We start from the raw sequence: 22,373 nt of genomic DNA, 5'->3' as shown, positions 1-22,373 counted from the left end.
TAGGCACGCCCTGCACTGCAAAACCCTCAAGTAAAATCTAAAATCTATGTTAAGTGTTCTCTTTTAAAACCCTTTTAGGTCAATCAGCAATGGCTGCAGCAGAAATCCCCAGTTATATTGTTTCTTCTCAGACTGAGAAGCACAGAAGGGCCAGGAATTGGACCGATGCAGAAATGAGAGGTTTAATGCTGGTCTGGGAAGAATTTTTTGATGAACTGAAACAAACTAAAAGGAATGCCAAAGTTTATGAGAAAATGGCAAACAAACTCTTTGAAATGACTGGAGAAATTCGGCATGGAGAAGAAATAAAGATAAAAATTACAAACATGACATTCCAGTACAGGTAAGCTTCGGTTAATTGCTTTTATTCTAAGACATTTATAGAAATTAATCGGGTTCTTGCCTTTCTGAAAAGCTCTTGTAAAGATCCAGAGATGAAAGATTAAAGGGTGTTCATAGTGCTCTTAAAAATCTCTCTTACCAGGATCAAGATATTATTCCTGATTTTTTTCCTGCCTCTTTTCAAATGCTAGCATAACTTTGGTTGTTAATTGTTGATTTTATAAAATTGGGGGGAGGGTAGAATTTCAAAAAATGATTTTCTGCTATTAGCTTTCACTTGCAATTAAACCTAGTGCAGCAAGCAGTCGTTTTCATACTGGTCTAAGAGAGCAATGAAATAAATGAAAGTAGAAGTTCAGGTAAAGTAAAATCATTTTAGGAAGAAATCTCTGAAGGCTGGCATTGTAGGCAGAGGGTGTTGGACTTCAGAGGGCTAAAATAACTGACAGCCTCTTCACTGAGTGACACACACAGCTAGAATTGTAACCAGCATTTGCACATGAACAATTACATTTGCAGAAGGACATCAGTGCGCACTACAAATACAGTGCCAACTGTGAGAGGCAATAGAGGTGTCTCAAATGAGATAATGGAGTATAGTTAGCATCCAGCAGGACAGAAAGTTGGCTTAGGACTGGAGAATTAAATGTTTGTTGCTTTAACAAGGGGAGGGGGAACAGAAAAATATGTGGCTGCCGTTGCTGAAGAACAGTTTCTTATCTCTGTGAGTCAAACTACCAGATCTGCTTTTAGCTATGTGCTATTTTGAGACATGTGTAACATCATTAGAGGCACACTGTGATGCATAAAACCTCAGGTCTGTGTTTTTTCTTATTTATTCTCATTTCAAAGCACCAAATCTTCAATAATAAGAAAAGATCACTTGCAACAGCATCCATATTTACATTAGGACATCATTCCTGTATTTAAATCACAGGCTATTTATCAAGGTGCAATGTGGGAAAATCCTACAAGCTTTCAAAAATGTGAATCTTCATTTCCTCTTTTTTGATCCTCTTAAAATGGTTTCCTCTTAAGTTAAGAGTGGTGTTTGGCATTTAACAATGTTTTATTTGGATTTCTCTCTTACTCTGGGGAAGGCACTGGTACCTTTTGCCACATTGAACCACACAGATTATGATACTCTTAAATGTCTGATAAAGTAGAAAATCCTGAAAGTTTTTAGTTTGAAGGCCTAGTTTCTGTTCTTAAATCTTAATTGTTCCAAAAATATACAAGGGAAATTTTGTTGCAGCTATAAGTAAAATCTGTTTTTAAAAATAACATTTTCAAATAACAAAATGTTATTTCAAAAATTAGTGCTGTGTTCGATGAAGATCTGAGAGACACATATTCAAATTCACATTCTGCCATACAGATTGTTGAGAAACCTATCTTACAAGATTGTTGTGAGGATAGGGTTGCCAACCTCCAGGTAGTGGCTGGAGATCTCCTGGAATTATAACTGGTCTCCAGGCCACAGAGATCACCTGGAGAAAATGGCTACTTTTGGGGGTGGACTCTATGGAATTATGCCATGCCAAGGTCTTTTCCATCCCCAAACCCCACTTTCTCTAGGTTTCTCCAGGTTTCACCCCCCAGATCTCCAGGAATTTCCCAACTTGAAGCTGGCAACCCTATGTGAGGATAAAATGGGGGAGAGGAGAACAATATAAGATGCTTTGGTCACCACCATTGCAGAAAAAAGTGGGGTATAAGCAAAAAAACATTTTAACCTGCAGATGTACTAACTGTTCCATTCATTCCACTAAGCACACAGAATCAGGTTAAAATTAAGATTTTCAGGCTGATCTTTTGGGTTCAGATATTCTGCCCTATTTGCAAAGACTTGTCTGAGTTTATCCAGTGCATTCTTCTTGCAAGACTATAATCAATTTGCTAAGGAGCTGAGATCTTCTTAAGAGTTCTGCTTTAGGATTAGCGCTAAGGTTCTGCAAGGTTTTTTAAAATCAGAAGTAGAGATTCCTTTTAAAATCAGAAGTAGAGATTTCTAGATGAAAACCTTTTGTTGTGGTTGCTGGAATTGAGATCAGCCATGGCTTATCTTGATTGCCACTGGTTCAGCCTAGTACTAAAGACTTAGTACGCAATGTGGTATACTTGAACCAAACATGGGTCACCTAGGAAAATATAAACATAATTCATATTCTAACAATGTGAATCACATCACTAAGATCTGGGATCACTTTTGGGGAGACAGTGGCACATATCACACTGGCCCAAGGGGTTCCCTGTTCTTCTCTTGGTCATCTACAGCAGATATAAAATAGACAAATCCTGATAACTAAGACGGCATTTGTGTTTTAGACTTTATGCTGTTTAATGTTATAACCAGAGACACGCAGACAACTGAAGAAGCAAGTGGTTTAGAATAGTCACGCAAGGATTATTGAATTACCTGCTTCACGTGCTTTAATGTCTTTGTTAAAACTACAACAATTAGGGATTATAAATGCAAGCCAGGTGTCTTGCACCAGAGGAGAAGTTCTCCTTGAGGTAAAAGTTCCCTGCTCTCACATCTGGATTAGGGTGGGTCAGTTAATAGAAGATTTCTTAACAATGTTACCTCAATGGCCGAATAACTTAAGAGCCTCAACAGAGGCAGCTAATGAGAGTTCCTGGCTGGACACCCAAACTAAACTACCTGAATGGGTTGGAGGGGATTGTTAGATTAAGAAAACACCAGCAGGTTTTTGGTTACGCCAAGCAAATTCTGAACCAGTCCTCCTTCACAGGGCTGATTCTGGAAGGCATCTTTGGAAGTAATAGGAAAGGGAGGTGAGGAAAACAGACTTGAGGTTTTTTAGCAGTTGTGGCTATCAGAGGAGATGGACAGCAAGGATGGGGAAAAAATTAAGAATTCTTGTCCTCCTCATCAAAGTACAGCAGCAGCTATGAGCTCTCCAAGAAAACTAGGATGATTTTCTAGTTTCCTGTTGTAGTAAAGTCACATCTCAGCAGTTTCAACTCCTTCTAGGACATCAGCAATGTTCAGGGAGCAATATCTGGCTATTTTCTCCCTCATGAACGGCTCCTCAAGTCTTGGGCTCAGCTACCATCCAAGTCAGGGTGGCACTCACTTTACATTCAGCGAGACCTCAAACAAAATAATACAACATGAGCGCACATTATACAATTTATGTATTAACTTTCAGACTAAACATAAATATGCAGATTAGTTCCCGTATACCTTGCTGAGTTTTTCCTTCTGTTCTCTTCAAACATTATTCAAATGTGGCACTAGGTGGCATTCTCAAAAAGCCCTAACTTGTTGAAAAACATGGGTGCAGATTGTGCAGTAAATCTATGCTGAACATAAAAATGTATAAAAATCCTCCCAGATATTGACCTCTATGGTCATTGTTGGTTCTGGTTGGAACCACTGAGAGTTTGTACAAAACCTTATCCTACACCCAAAATTTTGATTGAAGAAGGTCTAATGGATCTGTCTAAAGGACTTTCTGCAGTCTGCAGGCTGCTACCTGCTAGCTCCCAGATAAGGTCAACCTGGCTGGTATCCACCAGGGCCTCTGTTTTCCTTCATAACTCCCACTCTTTGGAATGGGCTACCTGAGGGTGTGTGGGGGGGGGGAGGTAGTGCCATCTTTAGATGTGTTAGAGAGGAGCTGCAACCTGCAAGACTACTAAATTTGTTAGTGTTTTTAATGAGTTGTAGACTGCAGGCATTTTTTTAAAGGGAAAGGAGATTATTGGGGGGGGGTCATTGTATATTTTAAATTTAGAGTTTGTAAGTCACCTTGAACCATAAGGAAAGGTAGGATATAAGCATTTCAATAAAGACAATAAATAAAGAAGGAGAAAGGAAGGAAGGCCCCATTCTACTTCAAGTTCTGCTCAGTTTTGGGGAGGGGGGAAGGGGCCATTGTCCGATTTTGGATTCTTCTTCAGTTTGATTCCCCGATTACAAAGTGCACTGTAACAACCCACACATTCTTTGCAAACTAATTAAGGATCCTGGCTGGATTAGGCCAGTGTTCCATATAGTCTGGCATCCTGTCTCACAGAGGGGCCAACCAATTACTGTGCGCCAACCAATTACTCCACAGTAATTGGTTGGCATACAGGCCAAGGCATTTCCTTGTTGCCTTCTGGTGCTGTAATTCAAAGTTTTACTGCCTCTGAATGTGGAGGGTCCCTTTATTCACTAAGGCTAACAACCACTGATGGACTGTCCTCCATGAATCTGTCCAAACCCATTTTAAAGGTGTCTATTCCTGTGACCATTACTTCATCACCTGGCAGTGAATTCAACATCTTACTCACTCATTGTGTAAAGAAATATTCCTTTTTGTCTGCCCTGAATCATGTCCATCCCAACGGTTTAAGTTATCTTGATATCTTTTGATCTTCACTGGATCAAGAACACACCTTTGCAAAGTTTTTTTGCGGCTAAAATAGCTTGAACGTGCTCTGATCTGGATGTCACTTGTGATATAGGTCAGCCAGAAGTAATGCTTAACATACCGTCATTTTGATCTAGTCACAATGATGGCTATTGACAGAATTCTCGCATCTTTGAAGGCCGCTACTTGTACTCTGGATTCTTGCCCATCCTGGCTACTAAAATTTTGTACAGGCCACATAAAGGAGTCCTTGATGTCGCTCATAAATCAATTACTAATTCAAGGCACCTTCTCTCAGCCTCTCAAAGAAGCAGTCATCCACACACTACTTTAAAAAAAACCCTTAGACAAAAATTATCGCCCCGTTTCTGATATGCCCTTTTTTGGCAAAGTGGTTGGGAGAGCAATAGTTGATCAACTCCAGGACTGATTGGACAACTATGGTACTTTGGACACTTTCCAGTCTGTTTTATGCCAGGCTATGGTATGGAGATGGCTCTAGTGGCTCTAGTTGATGATCTTCGCCTGAATGTAGAGAAAGGCCAAGATGCTCCTCCAGAATCTACCTGCAGTCTTTCAACCTCTATGTAAAGGCCTTTTGGAGATGTCATTCAGAGCGATGGAGTTAGATACTATCAATACGCAGATGATACCAGCTCTATTTCTCATTATCCAAATAGCCTGGTGATGCAGTAGAGGTACTGAGTCACTGCTTGACAGCTGTTGTCAATTGACTGAATGCAAACAAATTGAAATTGAATCGAGACATGATGGAAATGATGCTGTTTGGAAAAGCAGAGATCTTGAATACATCGTGCTTCCGAACTTTGAAGGGGATCAGTTGACCATGGCTGTCTCAGTTAAGAGCCTAGGGGTTATATTAGACCCAGAGCTGCTGCTAGAGAAGCAAGTAAATGCAGCTGCAAAAAAAGGCCTTCGTACAACTCAGACTATCCTAGAAGATGGCCCCCATACCTTGACATGGCTGATCTGGCCACCCGAATTCATGGCATGGTAACATCTAGACTACTGCATTCTACATAGATCTCCACTCGGACTTGACTCGGAGACTCCAGCTGGCAGAATGCTACAGCTTGTTTACTCTCAGGAGCTAGATGGAGCTTGCATAGCACTCCTATTCTGCGGTCACTCCACTGGCTTCCCATCAGTTATTGGGTCATTTCAAGGTTATTATGACTATCGCACGTAAAGCCCTTCGTGGCCTTGGCCTCTCATATCTGCTCGACCACCTCTCCTCCTATGTTCCACCACAGCACCTTCGCTCATCTGGACAAATACCACCCTGCAGGTGGGCTAAATCAACAGCTGCCCACCCACATGCTTTCTCTGTGGTGGCCCCCACCTTAGGGAATGGCCTGCCTGAGGAGGTCAGGAAAGCTTTCTGCAAACTATGCAAAACTGCATTATTCAGAAGGACCTTCTACTCAGATTATAAGGCTGGGTTGTAAGAAGTAGCTCAAGAAATGTATTGGTAAGGAGAGGGACTATATGCTACTCTGTCGGATTCGGTCCGCTGATGTATGTGCCCACTAGGCAGTTTTCAGATTGCTAAATATGTCGTGGAAATTATTAGTTATGCTTTGTTTCAGAAAGATTTCATCTCTGTACTCGGCTTTACGCTTGTTTTTTCAAATTTTCAGCAACCGTACCCTATTGTATCTCTTTTACTGAATGTCCTAACTGTTGTTCATTCTTGTGTTTTGCTCAGTAAATGTCCTAGTTCAAGTTCAAGTTCAAGTTAGCCTTTATTGGCATATAAAATGTCCTAGTTGTTGACTATATTGTATTTTCACTTGCACTTTGTAATCCGCCTTGGACCTCAGTGAGAAAGGCATGATGGTAGTGATGGTGATGGTGATGGCGATGCCGATGCCGATGCCGATGGTGATGGCGATGATGCCACTGCTGCCCATCAGCCTCACTGGATGCCCTCGAGTTCTAGTATTTTGTGAGAGGGTGAAGAAAGTTCTCTCTGTGTACTCTCCGTTATGTGCCATCAAGCCATTTCCAGCTTATGGTGACCCTATGGATGAATGCCCTCCAGAATATTCTATCACTGACAGCCTTGCTCAGGTCTTGCCAACTGAAGTCCATGGCTTCCATTATCAAGTCAATCCATCTCATGTTGAATCTTCTTCTTTTCCTACTGCCATCAACTTTTCCTAGCATTTTCTCTCTACCCTATGCATAATTTTATAAACCTCTATTCATGCCCCCATTAGTAATCTCTTTTCTAAACTGAAGAGTCCCAAACTCTTCAGCCTTTCCCCAAAGGAAAGGTACTCCAACTTCCTAATAATCTTGATTGCTCTCCAGCAACATCCTTCCAAGTTCAAAAGACCCAAGATTTGTAGTAAAGTGTTATGCTTTATTTAATATTTTCAGATTATTGCATAGCCTTAAGAACCAAGAACATTATTGAGGAAATGTTTAACTTGGGAAGAAACTAGGTAAAACTGAGAGATCAGAGTACAGAATCTCTGAAGCCAGCAAGAGAGTTGTATCTTCCCCTGTGCAGAATCCAAGGTTGCATTTTTATCTCACTCCATCTCTAAGGAGCTCACGGCAACATACAGAGTTCTCAACTCTCTCCGTGTATTCTCACAATGACCTCGTGAGCTTGGTTAGGCTGATGGAGAGAGAAGGAGCAAGCAACTAGCTATAGAGCAAACTTCGCGGCTGAAAGTTATGGCTGCCATTTTTTTTTTTTTTAGAAAATTAGTACAGGCCATACTAAAGAAAGTTAGCATAGCTCCTGTACAGGAATATCCTCCCTCATCAAACTTGGAGATTTCTGTTAGCAAGCATGTGAATAACAATGATCAGGTAAACATATACTTGCACCTGATGAACTGCTTGTTTTCAAACAGACTCCATTTCTGCTCCTTCATCCCAGGACCAGGAATTGTCAGCCTCTTCCATGAATATATTTTAAGAGAGCAGTCCATCTATACCTGGAGCTCCAACTACTGAAGGTTTTGTAAATTAATCCAGCAGCACCTTCTTAACTTCATTTATAGCCTGACTTTCTTGCTGAGACTCAAGGCAGATTACAATTTTTTAAATGCAATAAAATTTATAATACATACAACAATCGGTGAAACAAAATGGCCTAAGATTTTTGCCACCCTCACCTGGATAGCTCAGGTGAGCCTGATCTCAGAAGCTAAGCAGGGTCGGCCTTGGTTAGAAGCTAGAAGGGAGACCGCCAATGAAGACCAGGGTTGCAGAGTCAGGCAATGGCAAACCGCCTCTGTTAGTCTTTTGCCATGAAATCGCACCGGGGGGGGGGGTCGCCATAAGTCAGCTATGACTTGGGGGCACTCTCTACCACCACCAAGATTTTTGCCAGAAATTGAAGGTACAGCCTTATTATAATCCCCACTATTATAACCCTCCCTTTCAGAACCTTCAATTGCACCCAGAGACAAGAAGATGACAGAGCACACAGGTGCCATGCACACTTGGTACCCAGCCCCATAATGAAGTCCAGCACTTTCTGAACCGGTTTTCATTTAAAAGCAGAACACCAGCATCATCTGGAGGATTTTATCTGATGCAAGATGCTTTGGGGAGCAATTTTTATCTTAGAAATAGATTAAATTGAATAAATCAAAATAGTATTTGAATAAATTTGTCATTTATAACTGTGTGATATATTGCAGATTGAAAAAACCTATCAGCTTGTGATATTTTCAAAAGAAATGGCAGCTAGACCAAACAAGAGAATATTATTTATATTCTCCCCCACCCTTGATCTTCCACTTTCGGGGGTGCTGTTTCAAAGCAGAATGCAGCGAGACAGGGAAATGGGGGAATGAAGCAAATGAGACTTAATTGAGGGGAGACAGAAACCGAAAGGATCGAACTGGCAAATCAAAATCTCAATAAATGGAAAGGAAAAGAGACTAAGAAATGACCTTGGAAAGAAATGACCTTGGAAAGAAATGACCTTGGAAAGTTTCGTGATAATGTTAGGAACGACACTCTGCTAAAATGGCTATTGTTCCAATTCCAAAATATGAAACATAAACCTCACCAGAGATTCCACTAACGTGTCAGAGCTATTGCAACCAGAGCACTGGTGTCCGGCCAGATGAATCATGTTACTGTTGTAGCTTTAGTAATCAGAATACTTTTCAGATGTTACATCCACACACATGTGGAGCTGGCCAACTACACGTATCAGAAGCATGCACTATCCATGATTGTCCCAGTACATGGCATTACCATGTTGTGTGAACAGGGGCAACATGCATATTACCATGTGTGTATAGCTTTAGACAGGGCTTTTTTTCAGCTGGAACACAGTGGAACAGAGTTCCGGCACCTCTCAAAAATGGTCACATGGCTGGTGGCCCCTCCCCCTGATCTCCAGACAGAGGGGAGTTTAGGTTGCGGGGCCACCAGCCATGTGACCATTTTCTCCGAGGGCAACCCACTAAGTTCCACCACCTCTTTTCCCAGAAAAAAAGTTCTGGCTTTAGACCCAGAGTGAATACTGGATTTTTCAGGGTTCGTGCTCGTGCACGCAGAGCCTGTATGCACATGGCAAATACATATAATGCCCCTCTTCACACAATATGGTAACTGCATATAACAGGAGAGTCGCCTTTGCTGGTCCCAGTTCGTAGCTGCTGGGCTCCTAGTATGCATGTCTGTAATGTCCGAAAAGGACTTCTGAAGATGGATGGCTGTAATTCAGTGTGTGCTCTTAGATTAGAAATGCAGACGCACCCACTTGCTTCTTGACTGTGTTGGAGTGTTGTCAAATCTACACTGCATCCATGCATCAGTATTCAGTTTCTTTTTCACACCTAAGATCATGGCTCACGCTTCCCTCGCCGTTACGCAACCCACTGGGGTTTAGCATGGGCTCAGTCAGAGGCAGCATGTGCCCAGAAGGAATCCCAGTCACCTCCCAGCTTTCTGATGGCTGCAAGATAACTAAGCCCCTGTGGTTCATGGCACATTCTTGACTCTGCTGTCCAAAGCAGAAAGATGGGAGGCTTGGCTGGAGAACTGGCCGTGCACACTTGCCTGTCTTCATCCCATTTAAAATTTACAGAGCATGTTTGTTCTTTGGGTTAAAGAAATGCTAAAAGAATCTGTTGCATTACAGATTATTCAGAATATTCTACAGCAGCTGTTGTGGGTGAAAGAGCCAGCTGTGTGCAGCGTAGTGCTGTACTGCGCATGTGTTCACATGAGAGGTCTTGCAGCTGCTCCCCCACCCCCAAAGGCTGATCCCTGAAGAACAGCAACAATAGCATCTCACATCAACAAAGTTTTTAAGAGGCAAAAGCAGGAAGATTCATTTCTCAAGGACAGAACAAAATCCCAAGTCCTGAAGGCCACTTAAAGACCAACCCAAATTTTCCTTTGGCACCAAGCTCCATCCTGAAAGATTCCAGCTGCTAATCAAACAAGTGCAGTCTTTGCCAGCGCACACCCCTCTGCTTTCTGCCCTGAGAATCCCATCTCCTGAGAATGTTGTGCATTACACAGTTTCTCTTTATAACGGAGACTTTGAAGCCTCAACTTAAAAATGCAGTTTTTCATCAGGACCCTTGGACTAGCCTTGCTTCTTGGGCAGAATCTAAATAGGCAAGAGGAGAACTTGGAAGTATTTTTGAGTGAGTGCAAAACTAGTTGCAATGTGAAGGGCTTTCATGTCAAAGAGAATTTTCTTAATTGTCACAGCGCCATCTTTGTTTATTGGGCTTATTGGGTACCAGTACATTCTCCATGGCAAAGTTTGTGTAAATAGGATAATCATCTTGATTTGATTGATTTTAGAATTGTCAGGCTGTATAATGGCAGATTGCCTGGGGTGGGAACTTTCTGGCATAAGTATACAGTTGTTCTTGCTGTAATTCCAGCGCTTTTACTTCCCAGAATCAGATTTTTAAAAGTTCATACATTGATTGTAAGCAGGGTTTTTTTTCTGGGAAAAGAGGTGGTTGAACTCAGTGGGTTGCCCTCAGAGAAAATGGTCACATGGCTGGTGGCCCTGCCCCCTGATCTCCAGACAGAGGGGAGTTGAGATTGCCCTCCGTGCCGTTCAGTGGCGTGGAGGGCAATCTCAACTCCCCTCTGTCTGGAGATCAGGGGGCAGGGCCACTAGCCATGTGACCATTTTCAAGAGGTTCCGGAACTCCATTCCCCTGCGTTCCCCCTGAAAAAAAGCCCCGATTGTAAGGCAATCTCCATGCAGTTGGGAGGTGCCTTCGGGGAGCTATGTGCAGACCTTCAAATGAATGCATGTAGGGTGGGACAATGGCTGGTCCCCCTCCTCTGCCCACAGCCATTCAGCCTACAGGCCTGGAAAGAGCTCATGTCATTCAGATCGCTGCCGAAAGTTACAGCTGAATATTTTACCAGTTTTCGTTGCTATTTGAATAATTCATTCGTGACAGACACACAACTTAAGTACTGCACTTTTGTGCCCCACTTCTCTGTTTAGCCACCAATTGGTACATGAGCAGCATGATTTATAATTTATTTTGAAAGCTTTTTTACAAGACCCAAGGGGGGAAATCCAATTTTCATTCAGCAGATCGAGCAGATCTTAGCAAATGATAAACCATAACAATTTTTAAAAGTGTTCAAAGTCAAGAGTCTGGTGAGTTTGGTGGGTACAAACCTTGCTTTATGGTTCTAGTGACTCCACATCACACCCTGAAGAATGTCCCTTATGTGAAATGCAAGTTAGAAGGTTCAAGGATTCCTATACACATCAGTTATTCTTTATTCATTTATGCTATTTATAGTCTGCCTTTCTCACTGAGACTCAAGGCTGATTATATAAAGAAAGTCAGTGCAATCAATAGGGTGAGAAGACATCTAACAATGGAATAGGACGGGGATTGCAGAAATCTGAAACGAGGCATCCACATTAAATGTAACGTGTTAAACAATGAAAGAAATGGTATTACGTACGTAAGTAGAAATATAATGCAATGAGAAGATATTAGTAGTAAAGTCTACAGTCCTTACAGAAAATAATAACAAAGTTACATACATACTCTATAGTACTAAAGAAGAGTCCAGTAGCACCTTTAAGACTAACCCACTTTATTGTAGCATAAGCTTTCAAGAACCACAGCTCTCTTCGTTAGATGCATCTGATGAAGACAGCTGTGATTCTCAAAAGCTTATGCTACATTAAAGTTGGTTAATTTTAAAGGTGCTACTGGACTCTTTACTATTTTGCAACTACAGACTAACATGGCTAACTCCTCCGGATCTATACATACTCTAAAATACTATACAGGCTTTGGTGTTCACCTTGTTAGGCTAGAGGCACAAAAGTTCAAGTAGAACTCTAAAGTACAAAATCCAAGGGCAAGAGTCCTAGACGGACATCTAATCTGGTAGTCAAGTCCAAAAGCACAGAACAGCATGTAAGTGACCAGCAACACTAGAAGAGCCAAACTAGAATGAAGACTGGATGCCAGGCAGCTCCAGCATGGCCTGAGCCTGCTTGACCTATTGCCGGGTGTTGCTAGAACATGTGACCATGTTCCCCTGTAGCTGGAACACATCCACAGTCACAGTCACTCACTCTGGCCCAGGGTTCCTTGCACTAATAAGATGGAAAGCAAGTGCAAAGCTCCCTCTCAGTCTCTTGGCCTTGAAGCTATGATCTGCAGCTGCGTGCTTCAGGTCCCTCTCATACCTATCTCTGAAAACTGCAAAGTCATAGCGGCTGCACTTTTCCAGAGGTGGGTCTTCTGCAGCCTAACCAGGCCTAGAAACCTGGACCAAAAGAAAGGAAAGGCCAATTTCTTGACAGCTAGTATGCTCAGTCATTCCCCCCACTCCACCTCCCTACTGATAATTTGGTAAGAATACTTGATTTGGTGCAAGTCAATAGAGCATGTCACCTAAGAAGCTTTTGCCATTCATCCAAGGACTTTGATCATTTCCCTCTTTCAACTTGGCTTTTTCCATGGCTACCACTTTTTCCTCCATTTCCCTTACACAGGCAATTGCTGCCATTTGCGGCACCGGCATTCCATATCCACAATTTCTAGGTATAATTAGACACAGGGCTGCCGCTAGGATACTTATTGCTGATGAGAGGATCCTTCAGTATTCGGCTTGCTGTTAGGGTCTGATGTTCCTGTCTGAGCCTTTTTGATAAGATGCTGAAAGACCCCGGAATGGTTCTTCAGCATGTTTTTTAATTGTGAAACAGGACCTCAGTTCAGGTGGGGTTGTGAGAGGGAATTAACTCTTTCTTCTCCATTTTCCTGACCTCAGATGATCTCCTGGAGCTGCATTTCTCCTTTGTTGGGGAAATATATGGGCAACATATTGTCAACATCTACACTCAGGTTCATTCATTCATTCATTTAGAAAATATCTTTGCTGCCCTCTCCAGAAAGCCTGCTCCACGTAGCTTATGAAGCATAAAACACAACATGAGTGGTTACCCATTAAAGCTCAGTATTACAAATCTAGCTAGAGCATAAAAAGTACAAAATACAGAGAAGCTTAAAGCGAGTCTTACAAAGCAGTTCTCAGGCTAGAAGTACAAAATGATGTTAAAAGAGCAACCCCTTAATTAAAAGTCTGGGAAAAAAATAGAAGTTTTGGTCTGATGCCTCAAAGCAGGGCTTTTTTCTAGCTGGAACGTGGTGGAATGGAGTTCCGGAACCTCTTGAAAATGGTCACATGGCTGGTGGCCCCGACCCTTAACTCCAGACAGAGGGGAGTTTAGATTGCCCTCCACGCCGCTCATGGCACGGAGAGCAATCTAAACTCCCCTCTGTCTGGAGATCAGGGGGCGGGGCCACCAGCCATGTGACCATTTTCTTTGAGGGCAACACACTGAGTTCCACCACTTCTTTTCCCAGAAAAAAAGCCCTGCCTCAAAGAGTGTAGGAGAGGTGCCAGGCAAACCTCAAGAGGAAGGGCATTCCAGAAGCAAGGTGCCACCACCCTATCTTTGGTCACCTTGTCTCTGGTCACCAACAGCCCCTCCCAAAAGTGGAAGAGGGGCATGGAAAGCAGGACTTGGGAAGAATATCTTAACTGGCAGGCTGGGCAATATGGAAGGATGTAGTCTTTCAAGTACCCAGGTGTTAAGCCATTTAGGGCTTTAAAGTTAACAGCCAGGAGTTTCAATCGAACACAGGAACAGATGATTAGAAACAGTTCATATCTTTCAGCAAAAAGCCAGTATGATCCCTATATCCAGCCCCCAACAATACCTGGGCTGCTCCATTATGGCCAGTTTTGGAGGGATAAGGGTAATTACCTGAGTAAGGCAGCAGGGATCAGCATGGGAGGCTTATAAAACCCTCACTCTCCAAAGCTCTGGGATAAGCTAGTGGGGGGCGGGGGCTGCTGCCAGTGGGATGTGTGCCATCCTGGTGGCGAAGCATGGGCCAGGCTAGCATGGACAAAATCGAGAGGGTGCAGAAGAGAGTGACGAGGATGATCAGGGGTCTGAAGACTGAGCCCCACGAGGAAAGGGTGAGGGCCTTGGGAATGTTTAGTTTGGAGAAGAGGAGATTGAGGGGAGACATGATTGCTCTCTTTAAATATCTGAAAGGCTGTCATTTGGAGGAGGGCAGGGAGCTGTTCCAGTTGGCAGCAGAAGGTAGGACCTGAAGCAACTGGCTTAAATGACATGCAGAAAGGTACTGGCTGGATATTAGGAAAAACTTTTTCACGGTCAGAGTAGTTCAAAGGTGGAATCAGCTGCCTAGGGAGGTGGTGAGATCCCCCTCACTGGCAGTTTTCAAGAAGAGGCTGGATGAATACTTGTCAGAGATGCTTTAGGCTGATCCTGCACTGGGCAGGGGGTTGGACTGGAAGGTCTGTATGGCCCCTTCCAACTCTGTGTGATTCTGTGATTCTGTATGAGAAAATAAGTTCCGTTTGTTAGAATCGGGGAACATTTTATTGCTTTTCTTTGCTGCCTGGCAACCTTCAGCCTGTGAGAGTGCTTATTTTTTTGGGACCTTTTGACTTTTTCTGTTCTAAATGTAATCATCCGATGACAGCTTTTAAAACTTTGCTGGGGTTGCAATAAAAGGTTTTTCTAGAGGAGTTCATGGAGCAAGAGGGGGGTAACCTGGGCAAGTAAAGGCAAACCCTCTAAACTCAGGCTGGCGGGGATGGTTTACCAAATCCCCATCCACCAATGGTTAAGTAAAGCTGGTAGGTAGGAAGGAGACAAGCAAGGAGTGGGGCGGGGGTGGCAGGGTGGTTGATCTCCCCATTCCAGGGTGCCCCTGTTCAGAACAACATTTTAAAAATCATTGCTATTAATTTCCACTTATTTTGCAGTGCATATCTGCATATGTTAGGAGTGATACATTCCCACGGCATTGTAATTGGCTAGAAAATCTTTGACAACCCCCAGTCAGTTTGGTGTAATAATGACATACTTTGTAAACTGCTTTGAGTGGGCATTAAGTTGTCCTGAAGGGCGGTATATAAATCGAATGTTGCTGTTGTTATTATCTCACTCAACAGTTATATAAATGTATAACAACGGACAGGTCCATAAACATTTCCAATTTCTGCTAATGCTATGACTTTGTAAACTTGTGCTTATCTACCCTATGGCATTGTTTATGGAAATGTCCTTGATATTAACTGTACTGATCTCACACTGTGTAATCTGCTTTGAGTCTCAGTGAGAAAGGCAGACTATAAATGTCATAAATAAAATAAAATAAATTAAATAAATGTGTGCTCCTATTTACTAATGTGCAATTACTGCAAAAAAAGGTGAAAATGTTTGTGTCCTCTCCCCTTCCCTAATCAAATTTCAAGCATTAATTCAAGAGAAAGGGAAGAAAGAACTCTTTTAAATTGTCAAAAACCATGAGAATTGGCAATTTAAAGTAGTTACGCTGATCTGGATAGCCCAGGTGAGCCTGATATCGTCAGATCTCAGAAGCTAAGCAGGGTCAGCCTTAGTTAGTAATTGGATGGGAGACTTCCAATGAAGACCAGGGTTGCAGAGGCAGGCAATGGCAAACCACCTCTGTTAGTCTCTTGCCATAAAAACCCCGCTAGGGGTCGCCATAAGTCTGCTACACCCCACAGAAGAATAGGCAGTGTAATCCCTCCTGCACTTGTCCAGTTGCAAACACTTTTTCTGGTTTAGAGGAGAGACAATGCTGTCTCGATTGGTTAGGATCATTCATGTGACCAATTCAGAAAGCACAGCCTTATTCTATAGTGACTGCATTTGCACCCAGTAACATAATCATACTTGCCTGGTTGACTGGGATCAATTCACAAAACAGATGTGGGGGCAGAAATGGTGCTGAATCAGCAGGTGCCCTGAGCAACAGAAGCTGCCAAGAGCTGCCAACAGTACTTGGAAAATATGAAAACTAGGCTGTTTGGGGGAGCCATTTCAGCCCTTTTGAAAGCACAATTTCTCTCTCTCTCTCTCTCTCTCTCTCACCCACGTACATGCACACACACATACTCAAACACAGGAGTATTCAAGCAAAACAAACATTTAGTGTAGCCAAATAAACTGGCCATTCAGAACTTTTCACCAGTGTAGACGATGGCATCAAGAAGATACTCATAGTCCTCAAAGATTAGATTGACCTGCTCATGACCTGTTATTAAAAAGGTAAATTTAACACACTCAGTGTGTTGCACACTTGTCTGGATTGCCATGTACCTTTGGGTCCAAAACAAAAAAGCAAGCAGATGCAATGATGAATGACCATTTTTCTTCTCTTTTTACTCGTTTTGATTTGACCCCCAAGCTCCGGATATCTTTATACATTAACACACTGTATGTCATAGAGTTTTATAATCCTGCGTAAAATCACTGATTTTCTGATTTTTTTCATACATGATTTTGTTTCTTTCATCACAGGAAATTAAAATGTATGACCGACAGTGAAACTCTTGCACCTGATTGGCCTTATTTTAAAACTATTGACAGAATCTTGTCTAAAGTGTCCGAGCACAATGACGTAAAAATGCACGACAGCCAGCAGCCGGGCCCCTCAACATCTCAGACGGAGGCCTCCCAGTCACCGTCGGCCAAGTCCACACCTCTCTACTTGCCATATAATCAATTCACATATGAAGGGCGGGAAGAATTTTTCGAAGACGAACATTCTGAGAGTTCTTCTAGCTTACTTTCTTATAAGTTAAGGTAACACAATTTACTTTGAGATTTTGTGTAGTAGACCAAGAGCGTGGTAAGCGGTATAAAGCCACGGTGGCCCCTTGGTACACAGGCCATGTAATTGCTACGAGGGCATCTTTGTGTTTTATGTCCATCCCTTGTAAAGGATCTTGTCCAGAGTTGGAGCTCCATTGGGCAGCCAGCCTCAGAGCAGGCTCCTGATGTGACGGACGAGCCTGGCAGCCATAACATCAACAACTCTACAGGCCAGCCCATTCCTGAGCGGCCAGGAACAGCAGTTGTTAGCAGCCATGGGGACTTTGGAGCAGCTGGATTGTTGGCCACCGCAGGAAGGTGCCCCAATGTAAGTGACAGGAGGAAGGGCAAAACCGCCATTTCCGCACACCCTGGCCCCATTTTCTGTCAGACTTCAAAACATGGCAGCAGCCAGGCATGCTGGGCCCTGTGTGGGATGGGGCTTAGGCTGGGGTGGTGGGAGTAGGGTTGCCAGGTCCAGGTTGGGAAATTCCTGGAGATTTGGGGGGGGGTGGAGCTTGGAAATGGTGGGGTTTGGGAAGGGGAGGGGCCTCAGTAGGGCATAATGCCATAGAGTTCACCCTTCAAAGCAGCCATTTTCTGCAGGGGAACTGATCTCTTTGGCCTGGAGATCAGTTGTAATTCCAGGAGATCTCCAGCTACCACCTGGAGACTGGCAACTCTAGGAGGGGGCATTGATAGGGCAGAGCCCAGGAAGGCCAGAGGCAGGGCAAATGGTCCCAGCCTGGGCTCTACAGTCAAAAGAGCTGATTGGTTCCAACCAATGGGTCCTGTCCTGTGATGGCCAATTGGAGAGCTGGCCTAGGGCAAGCCGGAAAAGAGGCAGGCACCTGTGGGCCAACAACCCTCACAGGGGCATCAGCCCTGGGAGGAGGGTGGTTGGTGGAGCCTGAGACTGGCCTGCCCCCTGAGCAGCCTTTAAATAGCTGTTGCGGGGGGCAGATCCAAGAAGAAAGAGTTAGGCCTCTGCATCAAGATGAGAAGATGTCAGGAAGTGACATCATCGCGCCCCACAAGAAGCATGCCCGGTGTGTGCTTTCCTGAGTTGCCTGATAGTGGCAGGGCAACTGAGAAGCCTGCTGATAGGTCTAATGACGGAGATCAGAGTTTTCACTTGGAAAAATTATAGGTGGTCCTGCAATTTACCACATTAGTGTGTCCAGATCAAAGGGCTTATTATAATTGGAAACAAGTCATTAATGGCCAGAGTTCCACTTACACAATCAGACAAGAATATTACTGCAGGCTCCTGAGAACTGTGAAACTAGTTTCAGGAACCCATGAGATTTGTTATTCTTAAGGCGGCAGATCCTCCATGGCATAGCAATCTGCTTCTGAAACTGAGGGAAGAATTGAAAGCAGTTTGGGATGTGACAGGGGCATTTCTGTCACTCAGAGAAAAGGACAGAAGTTTGAATGGACTAAACTACTGTTAGGATAGCAGTGTAGGTACTCTACTGGTTAGATTTTTTTTAAGCTTTAGCAGTTTGTGTGTATGTGCACCCAGAAGCTTTAAGTATACACAGTGTAGCATATTGTAAACTTCCAGAAGCCTTTCAAACATGTATTTTTGAAACTGGAGGTCAGACAGGTTGATGCTTGCTCAAATGCACACCTTAAAAACTTCCTTCTGTAATGAACTTTCTCTGTACTGTGGAGAGAGTGAATCTTGAATCTCCTATACAAATGAAACAATACAATCTATGAACGGCTCGTACAAATTAGGAGTGAGCGTCAATCCTAAGAGTGGCGTTATGTTGTTTCAAACGTAAATGCATTTGGGATGGCATCAGCACAGTTTTCATATGCAGGAGAAGTAATAATATGACTCTGTTCTACACTACTTAGTCCTTAGCTGGAATACCGTACCATCAGGATTTCACATCTGAAAGACACAAAAAATGGGGAAGAGACCGGCCAAAGCAAAGTTAAAAAGTTGAAGCAGTTGTTTGCTTTGAAAACTTTCCCTTGTGATCCCATACACTTGGGGGGGGGGGTGATATAATCTTATGTTGAAGCAGCTACACTTGGCAGTTTATACAAGTCAAGTTAGAATAGAGAGTAAATCTTGATTTGTTTAAGTGCAAGAGGATCCCCTCCTCCCAGCCATACTGATGATCAGAGCTGTCAGCTCTTACAAACTGGATCGCTGTCTGGATTTGTGGGGGCGGGGGGGGGGGGCAGAGTCCAGCTCCTCCAGTCCACCTCCATGATTGCTGCCCAGTGGATTGCATGAACCTATCTGGATCCAGGAGCTTCCCTTCATCCCTCGCTGCTGTGGTTTGAATCTTCCATAGGACACATGAATGGAAATTTGTTTCCATTTGTGGATCGCCCCTTTCTGGATTGAAGTCGATAGTTTTCAGCCCTTCATACACAGCACTTTGCTTCAGTCTCCATCCAGCAGATGCATGCAGAACACATTGCTCTCTTCAGAAGATGCATCTGTAGCCAGGGTGGGGTATAGTGTTGGATTAGGACCGGCAGACCACGGTTGAAGTCCTCACTCTGCCACAGAAGCTTGCTGGGTGACCTTGGGCCAGTCAGGCTAACTAACCTCACAGAGTTGTTGTTGTAAGGATAAAACAGAGGAGAGCCATTTATGCTACTCTAACCTCCTTGCAGCAAGGGTGGAATAAAAATAGATTCATAACAGATTAGCCTGGTGAACTGTTCCCATACTGATAGTTACTGCTCCAGGGTGCTGTAAATACAGTGGCCAGCTCTGGGTTGGGAAGGCAGGGGTTGAGGAGGCAAGAGACCTCACCAGAATATAATGGCATAGGCTTTACCTTCAAAAACAGCTATTTTCTCCAGAGACCTGAGATTAGTTGTAATTTGAGGGGGGGGGGGTCCTCCAGGCACCACCTGGAGGTTGGCAGCCCTAACTGAAAGGCTAACTTGGCACTGTCAAATTGAAAGGAGGGAGGGAGAGAGCTGGCGATGGCTGGAACAGGGCCGGAAGTAAAGGTGCTAGGTTTGGTATAAGAATATTTATAGGAGGGAGTGGAGTATGGAACACCAAATGGGTTTCACGGGAAACACGAAACCTTGTGGCGTATGGTAAGCCCTTCTTTATGCAAGAAAATATTACAGACTTGGATATAGCCTTTGAAATACCAGTTGGTTAGTGACGTTATCTTTGCACCATGTAGGTGGTCATGAGCTATATTCCATAAGCCTTATGAAGAGAAGATAAAAAGTCAGGGCTTTTTTCAGCTGGAACGCGGTGGAACAGAGTTCCAGCACCTCTTGAAAATGGTCACATGGCCGGTGGCCCCGCCCCCTGATCTCCAGACAGAGGGGAGTTTAGATTGCCCTCCGCACCACTCTGGGCAATCTAAACTCCCCTCTGTCTGGAGATCAAGGGGCGGGGCCACCGGCCATGTGACCATTTTTGCCGAGGGCGATTTAAACGTTTAAAAACTCTCCCCTTGTTCCAGCTGACCCAAAGTGACTTCATTGTGTGGTCCTGAGTTCCACCACTAAGTTCCAGCACCTCTTTTTCCAGAAAAAAAGCCCTGTAAAAAGCCTTATGAAGGGCTTTTAATAATAGCTTCCCCCCAAAATGTAATTTAATGCTGAACTTTTGTATTTCAGAACTGAAGAAAGGCCCATAAAGAAAAGGAAAATGCAAAGTTGTAGCTTTCAAAAAAAGAAACTAAAGTTAATGGAAGCAATGCTGGAGGAACAAAAGAAGCTGAGCAGAGCTATGGAAGAAACCTGCCGGGAAGTCCGAAGGATTCTGGATCAGCAAAACATCATTCAAGTTCAGAGTCTGCAGTTGCAAGAAAGGATGATGAACCTTTTGGAGAAAATGATCTCCAAAGCCAATGTTTAGTTTATTTTGTGACGGTCCCCAAAGTACGATATTAATCTATTTTAGAGAAATTGCATATTATATAGGATTGCCTTTTTCTCAGATTTTTCTGGGTAATTTAAAATTGTTGCATAAATATGCTTAAATGAAGAGTCTAATCGATGTAGGATGTGAGCCATCTAGACATCTGGGGGATCTTCTCAATGAAAGAAAATCTAAGCCTACTTTGTGAATTTATTTTTTAGGAAGATCAAGATCAAGGGCGGGCAAATTATTACAGGCCATAACCTAGGGAGGACAATTTTTCACCCTAATCCATCCAAAGAAAGGTCAAACTAGTCTTCACCTTTTGCAAAAATGTCCAATTAAGAGCAAACTTTGGAAAAACTGAATGAAGTAGAACTCAGTGAAAGCAAAATAAAACAAGCAGAAAGATGTCACAGCTGAGCTGGAAGAAGTTAGGCCCCGGTGTTGCCTCCCTTTCTTTGAACAGCATATAGAATAGATGGCATCAGAAACCTGACTCTGGACTTTGAAATGTCTGCTGTGAACAGTTCACTGCCCTCGGTCTCAAAAGTAAATATACCAGGTAAGCCCCAATTTCCCTATTTCTTCATCTACAAAATGAAGTGCAACAAAACAGCACAGCCCTATGTTGTGCGAAATGGACATGGCTTGAAGTCACCTGCTGAGACTATCTTCCTATCAAAGACATCCAAGATGCCATCCTATCAGTCACTTTACAGTGGCCCGTATAAATATGGCCAGAGGACAACATGAAACCGGCAGACTTTTGTTGCGGAAGCAGAAGGCAGAAACCATTGCTGCTGTTCTAAATAAACGGGCGTTGATCTTTCCCAATATTTCCAGTATCATGTGGCTCCATTTTGTATAGCATATTTTAGCCATACAGGTAGGAGAGGTCCAATTCTTTCTGAGTACGCTTGGTTTAGATATGCATAATGGCAGTAGTTCCCTGAATTAAGCGAGTCTAGCAGTCTCCATCATGTGCAAAATAGGCTGCTGTCTTTCGGAGGCAACACTGGAGATAAACATGGACTGTATCAGTTTTGTGCTATGGAACAAAATGCATATAATAACTTCAATACCTTTCTAGGATGGTTGCAGAGTGGTAGGAGAAGCCCAACAGCAATCTCATATCAGACGGGGAAGGCACTGTCTGTGTGTAGCCATAAATAAAAATAAGTGACACTAGAATCCTTAAAATGAACAGTAACAAGAGACAAGAAAGGGCATGTGCAAACCAACCCTCTCCAGCTAAAACAAGATGAAATCGATCCAGTTACTTCATTTAGTAAGACAATATATTCCAGTAGCATTTCCTCTCTTGGCTGCATGAATCCCAGAGATGCTACTAGGACCACCCCTGCCCACCTCTGCAGAAACGGTCTTGCCTCAGGGCCTCTTTCGGGCCTGGCTGTACGTAAAAGCTGCTCAAACCCTGAAGGCAGAGTTCCCAAGAGCCATCCCGACCCCCAGTTATGCCAGGTTGGAGAATGACAGCACTCCAAAGTCATCTGCGCAACTTGAAAAATCTCAGGGTGGGGTGTTAACTCTTCACTTGTCAGTTTCCGCAAGCAAATGGAAGAGGGAGGAGAGG

General features: G+C 43.4%; 1 protein-coding gene across 1 annotated transcript; it reads left to right on the top strand.

Annotated features, from left to right (window-relative positions):
• Positions 1–89: 89 nt before the first annotated feature.
• MSANTD1 (Myb/SANT DNA binding domain containing 1) lies at positions 90–21,581 on the top strand. The gene is made up of 3 exons (XM_054999822.1): positions 90–343; positions 16,618–16,902; positions 20,533–21,581. The coding sequence occupies exons 1-3, from the start codon at positions 90–92 to the stop codon at positions 20,771–20,773; spliced, it is 780 nt and encodes a 259-aa protein (XP_054855797.1). The 3' UTR covers positions 20,774–21,581.
• The last annotated feature ends 792 nt before the right edge of the window (positions 21,582–22,373 follow it).

Source organism: Eublepharis macularius, chromosome 15, assembly GCF_028583425.1.
Source record: "Eublepharis macularius isolate TG4126 chromosome 15, MPM_Emac_v1.0, whole genome shotgun sequence".
Classification (NCBI taxonomy): Eukaryota; Metazoa; Chordata; class Lepidosauria; order Squamata; family Eublepharidae; genus Eublepharis; species Eublepharis macularius.
This window is presented reverse-complemented; position numbering and strand designations above follow the sequence as displayed.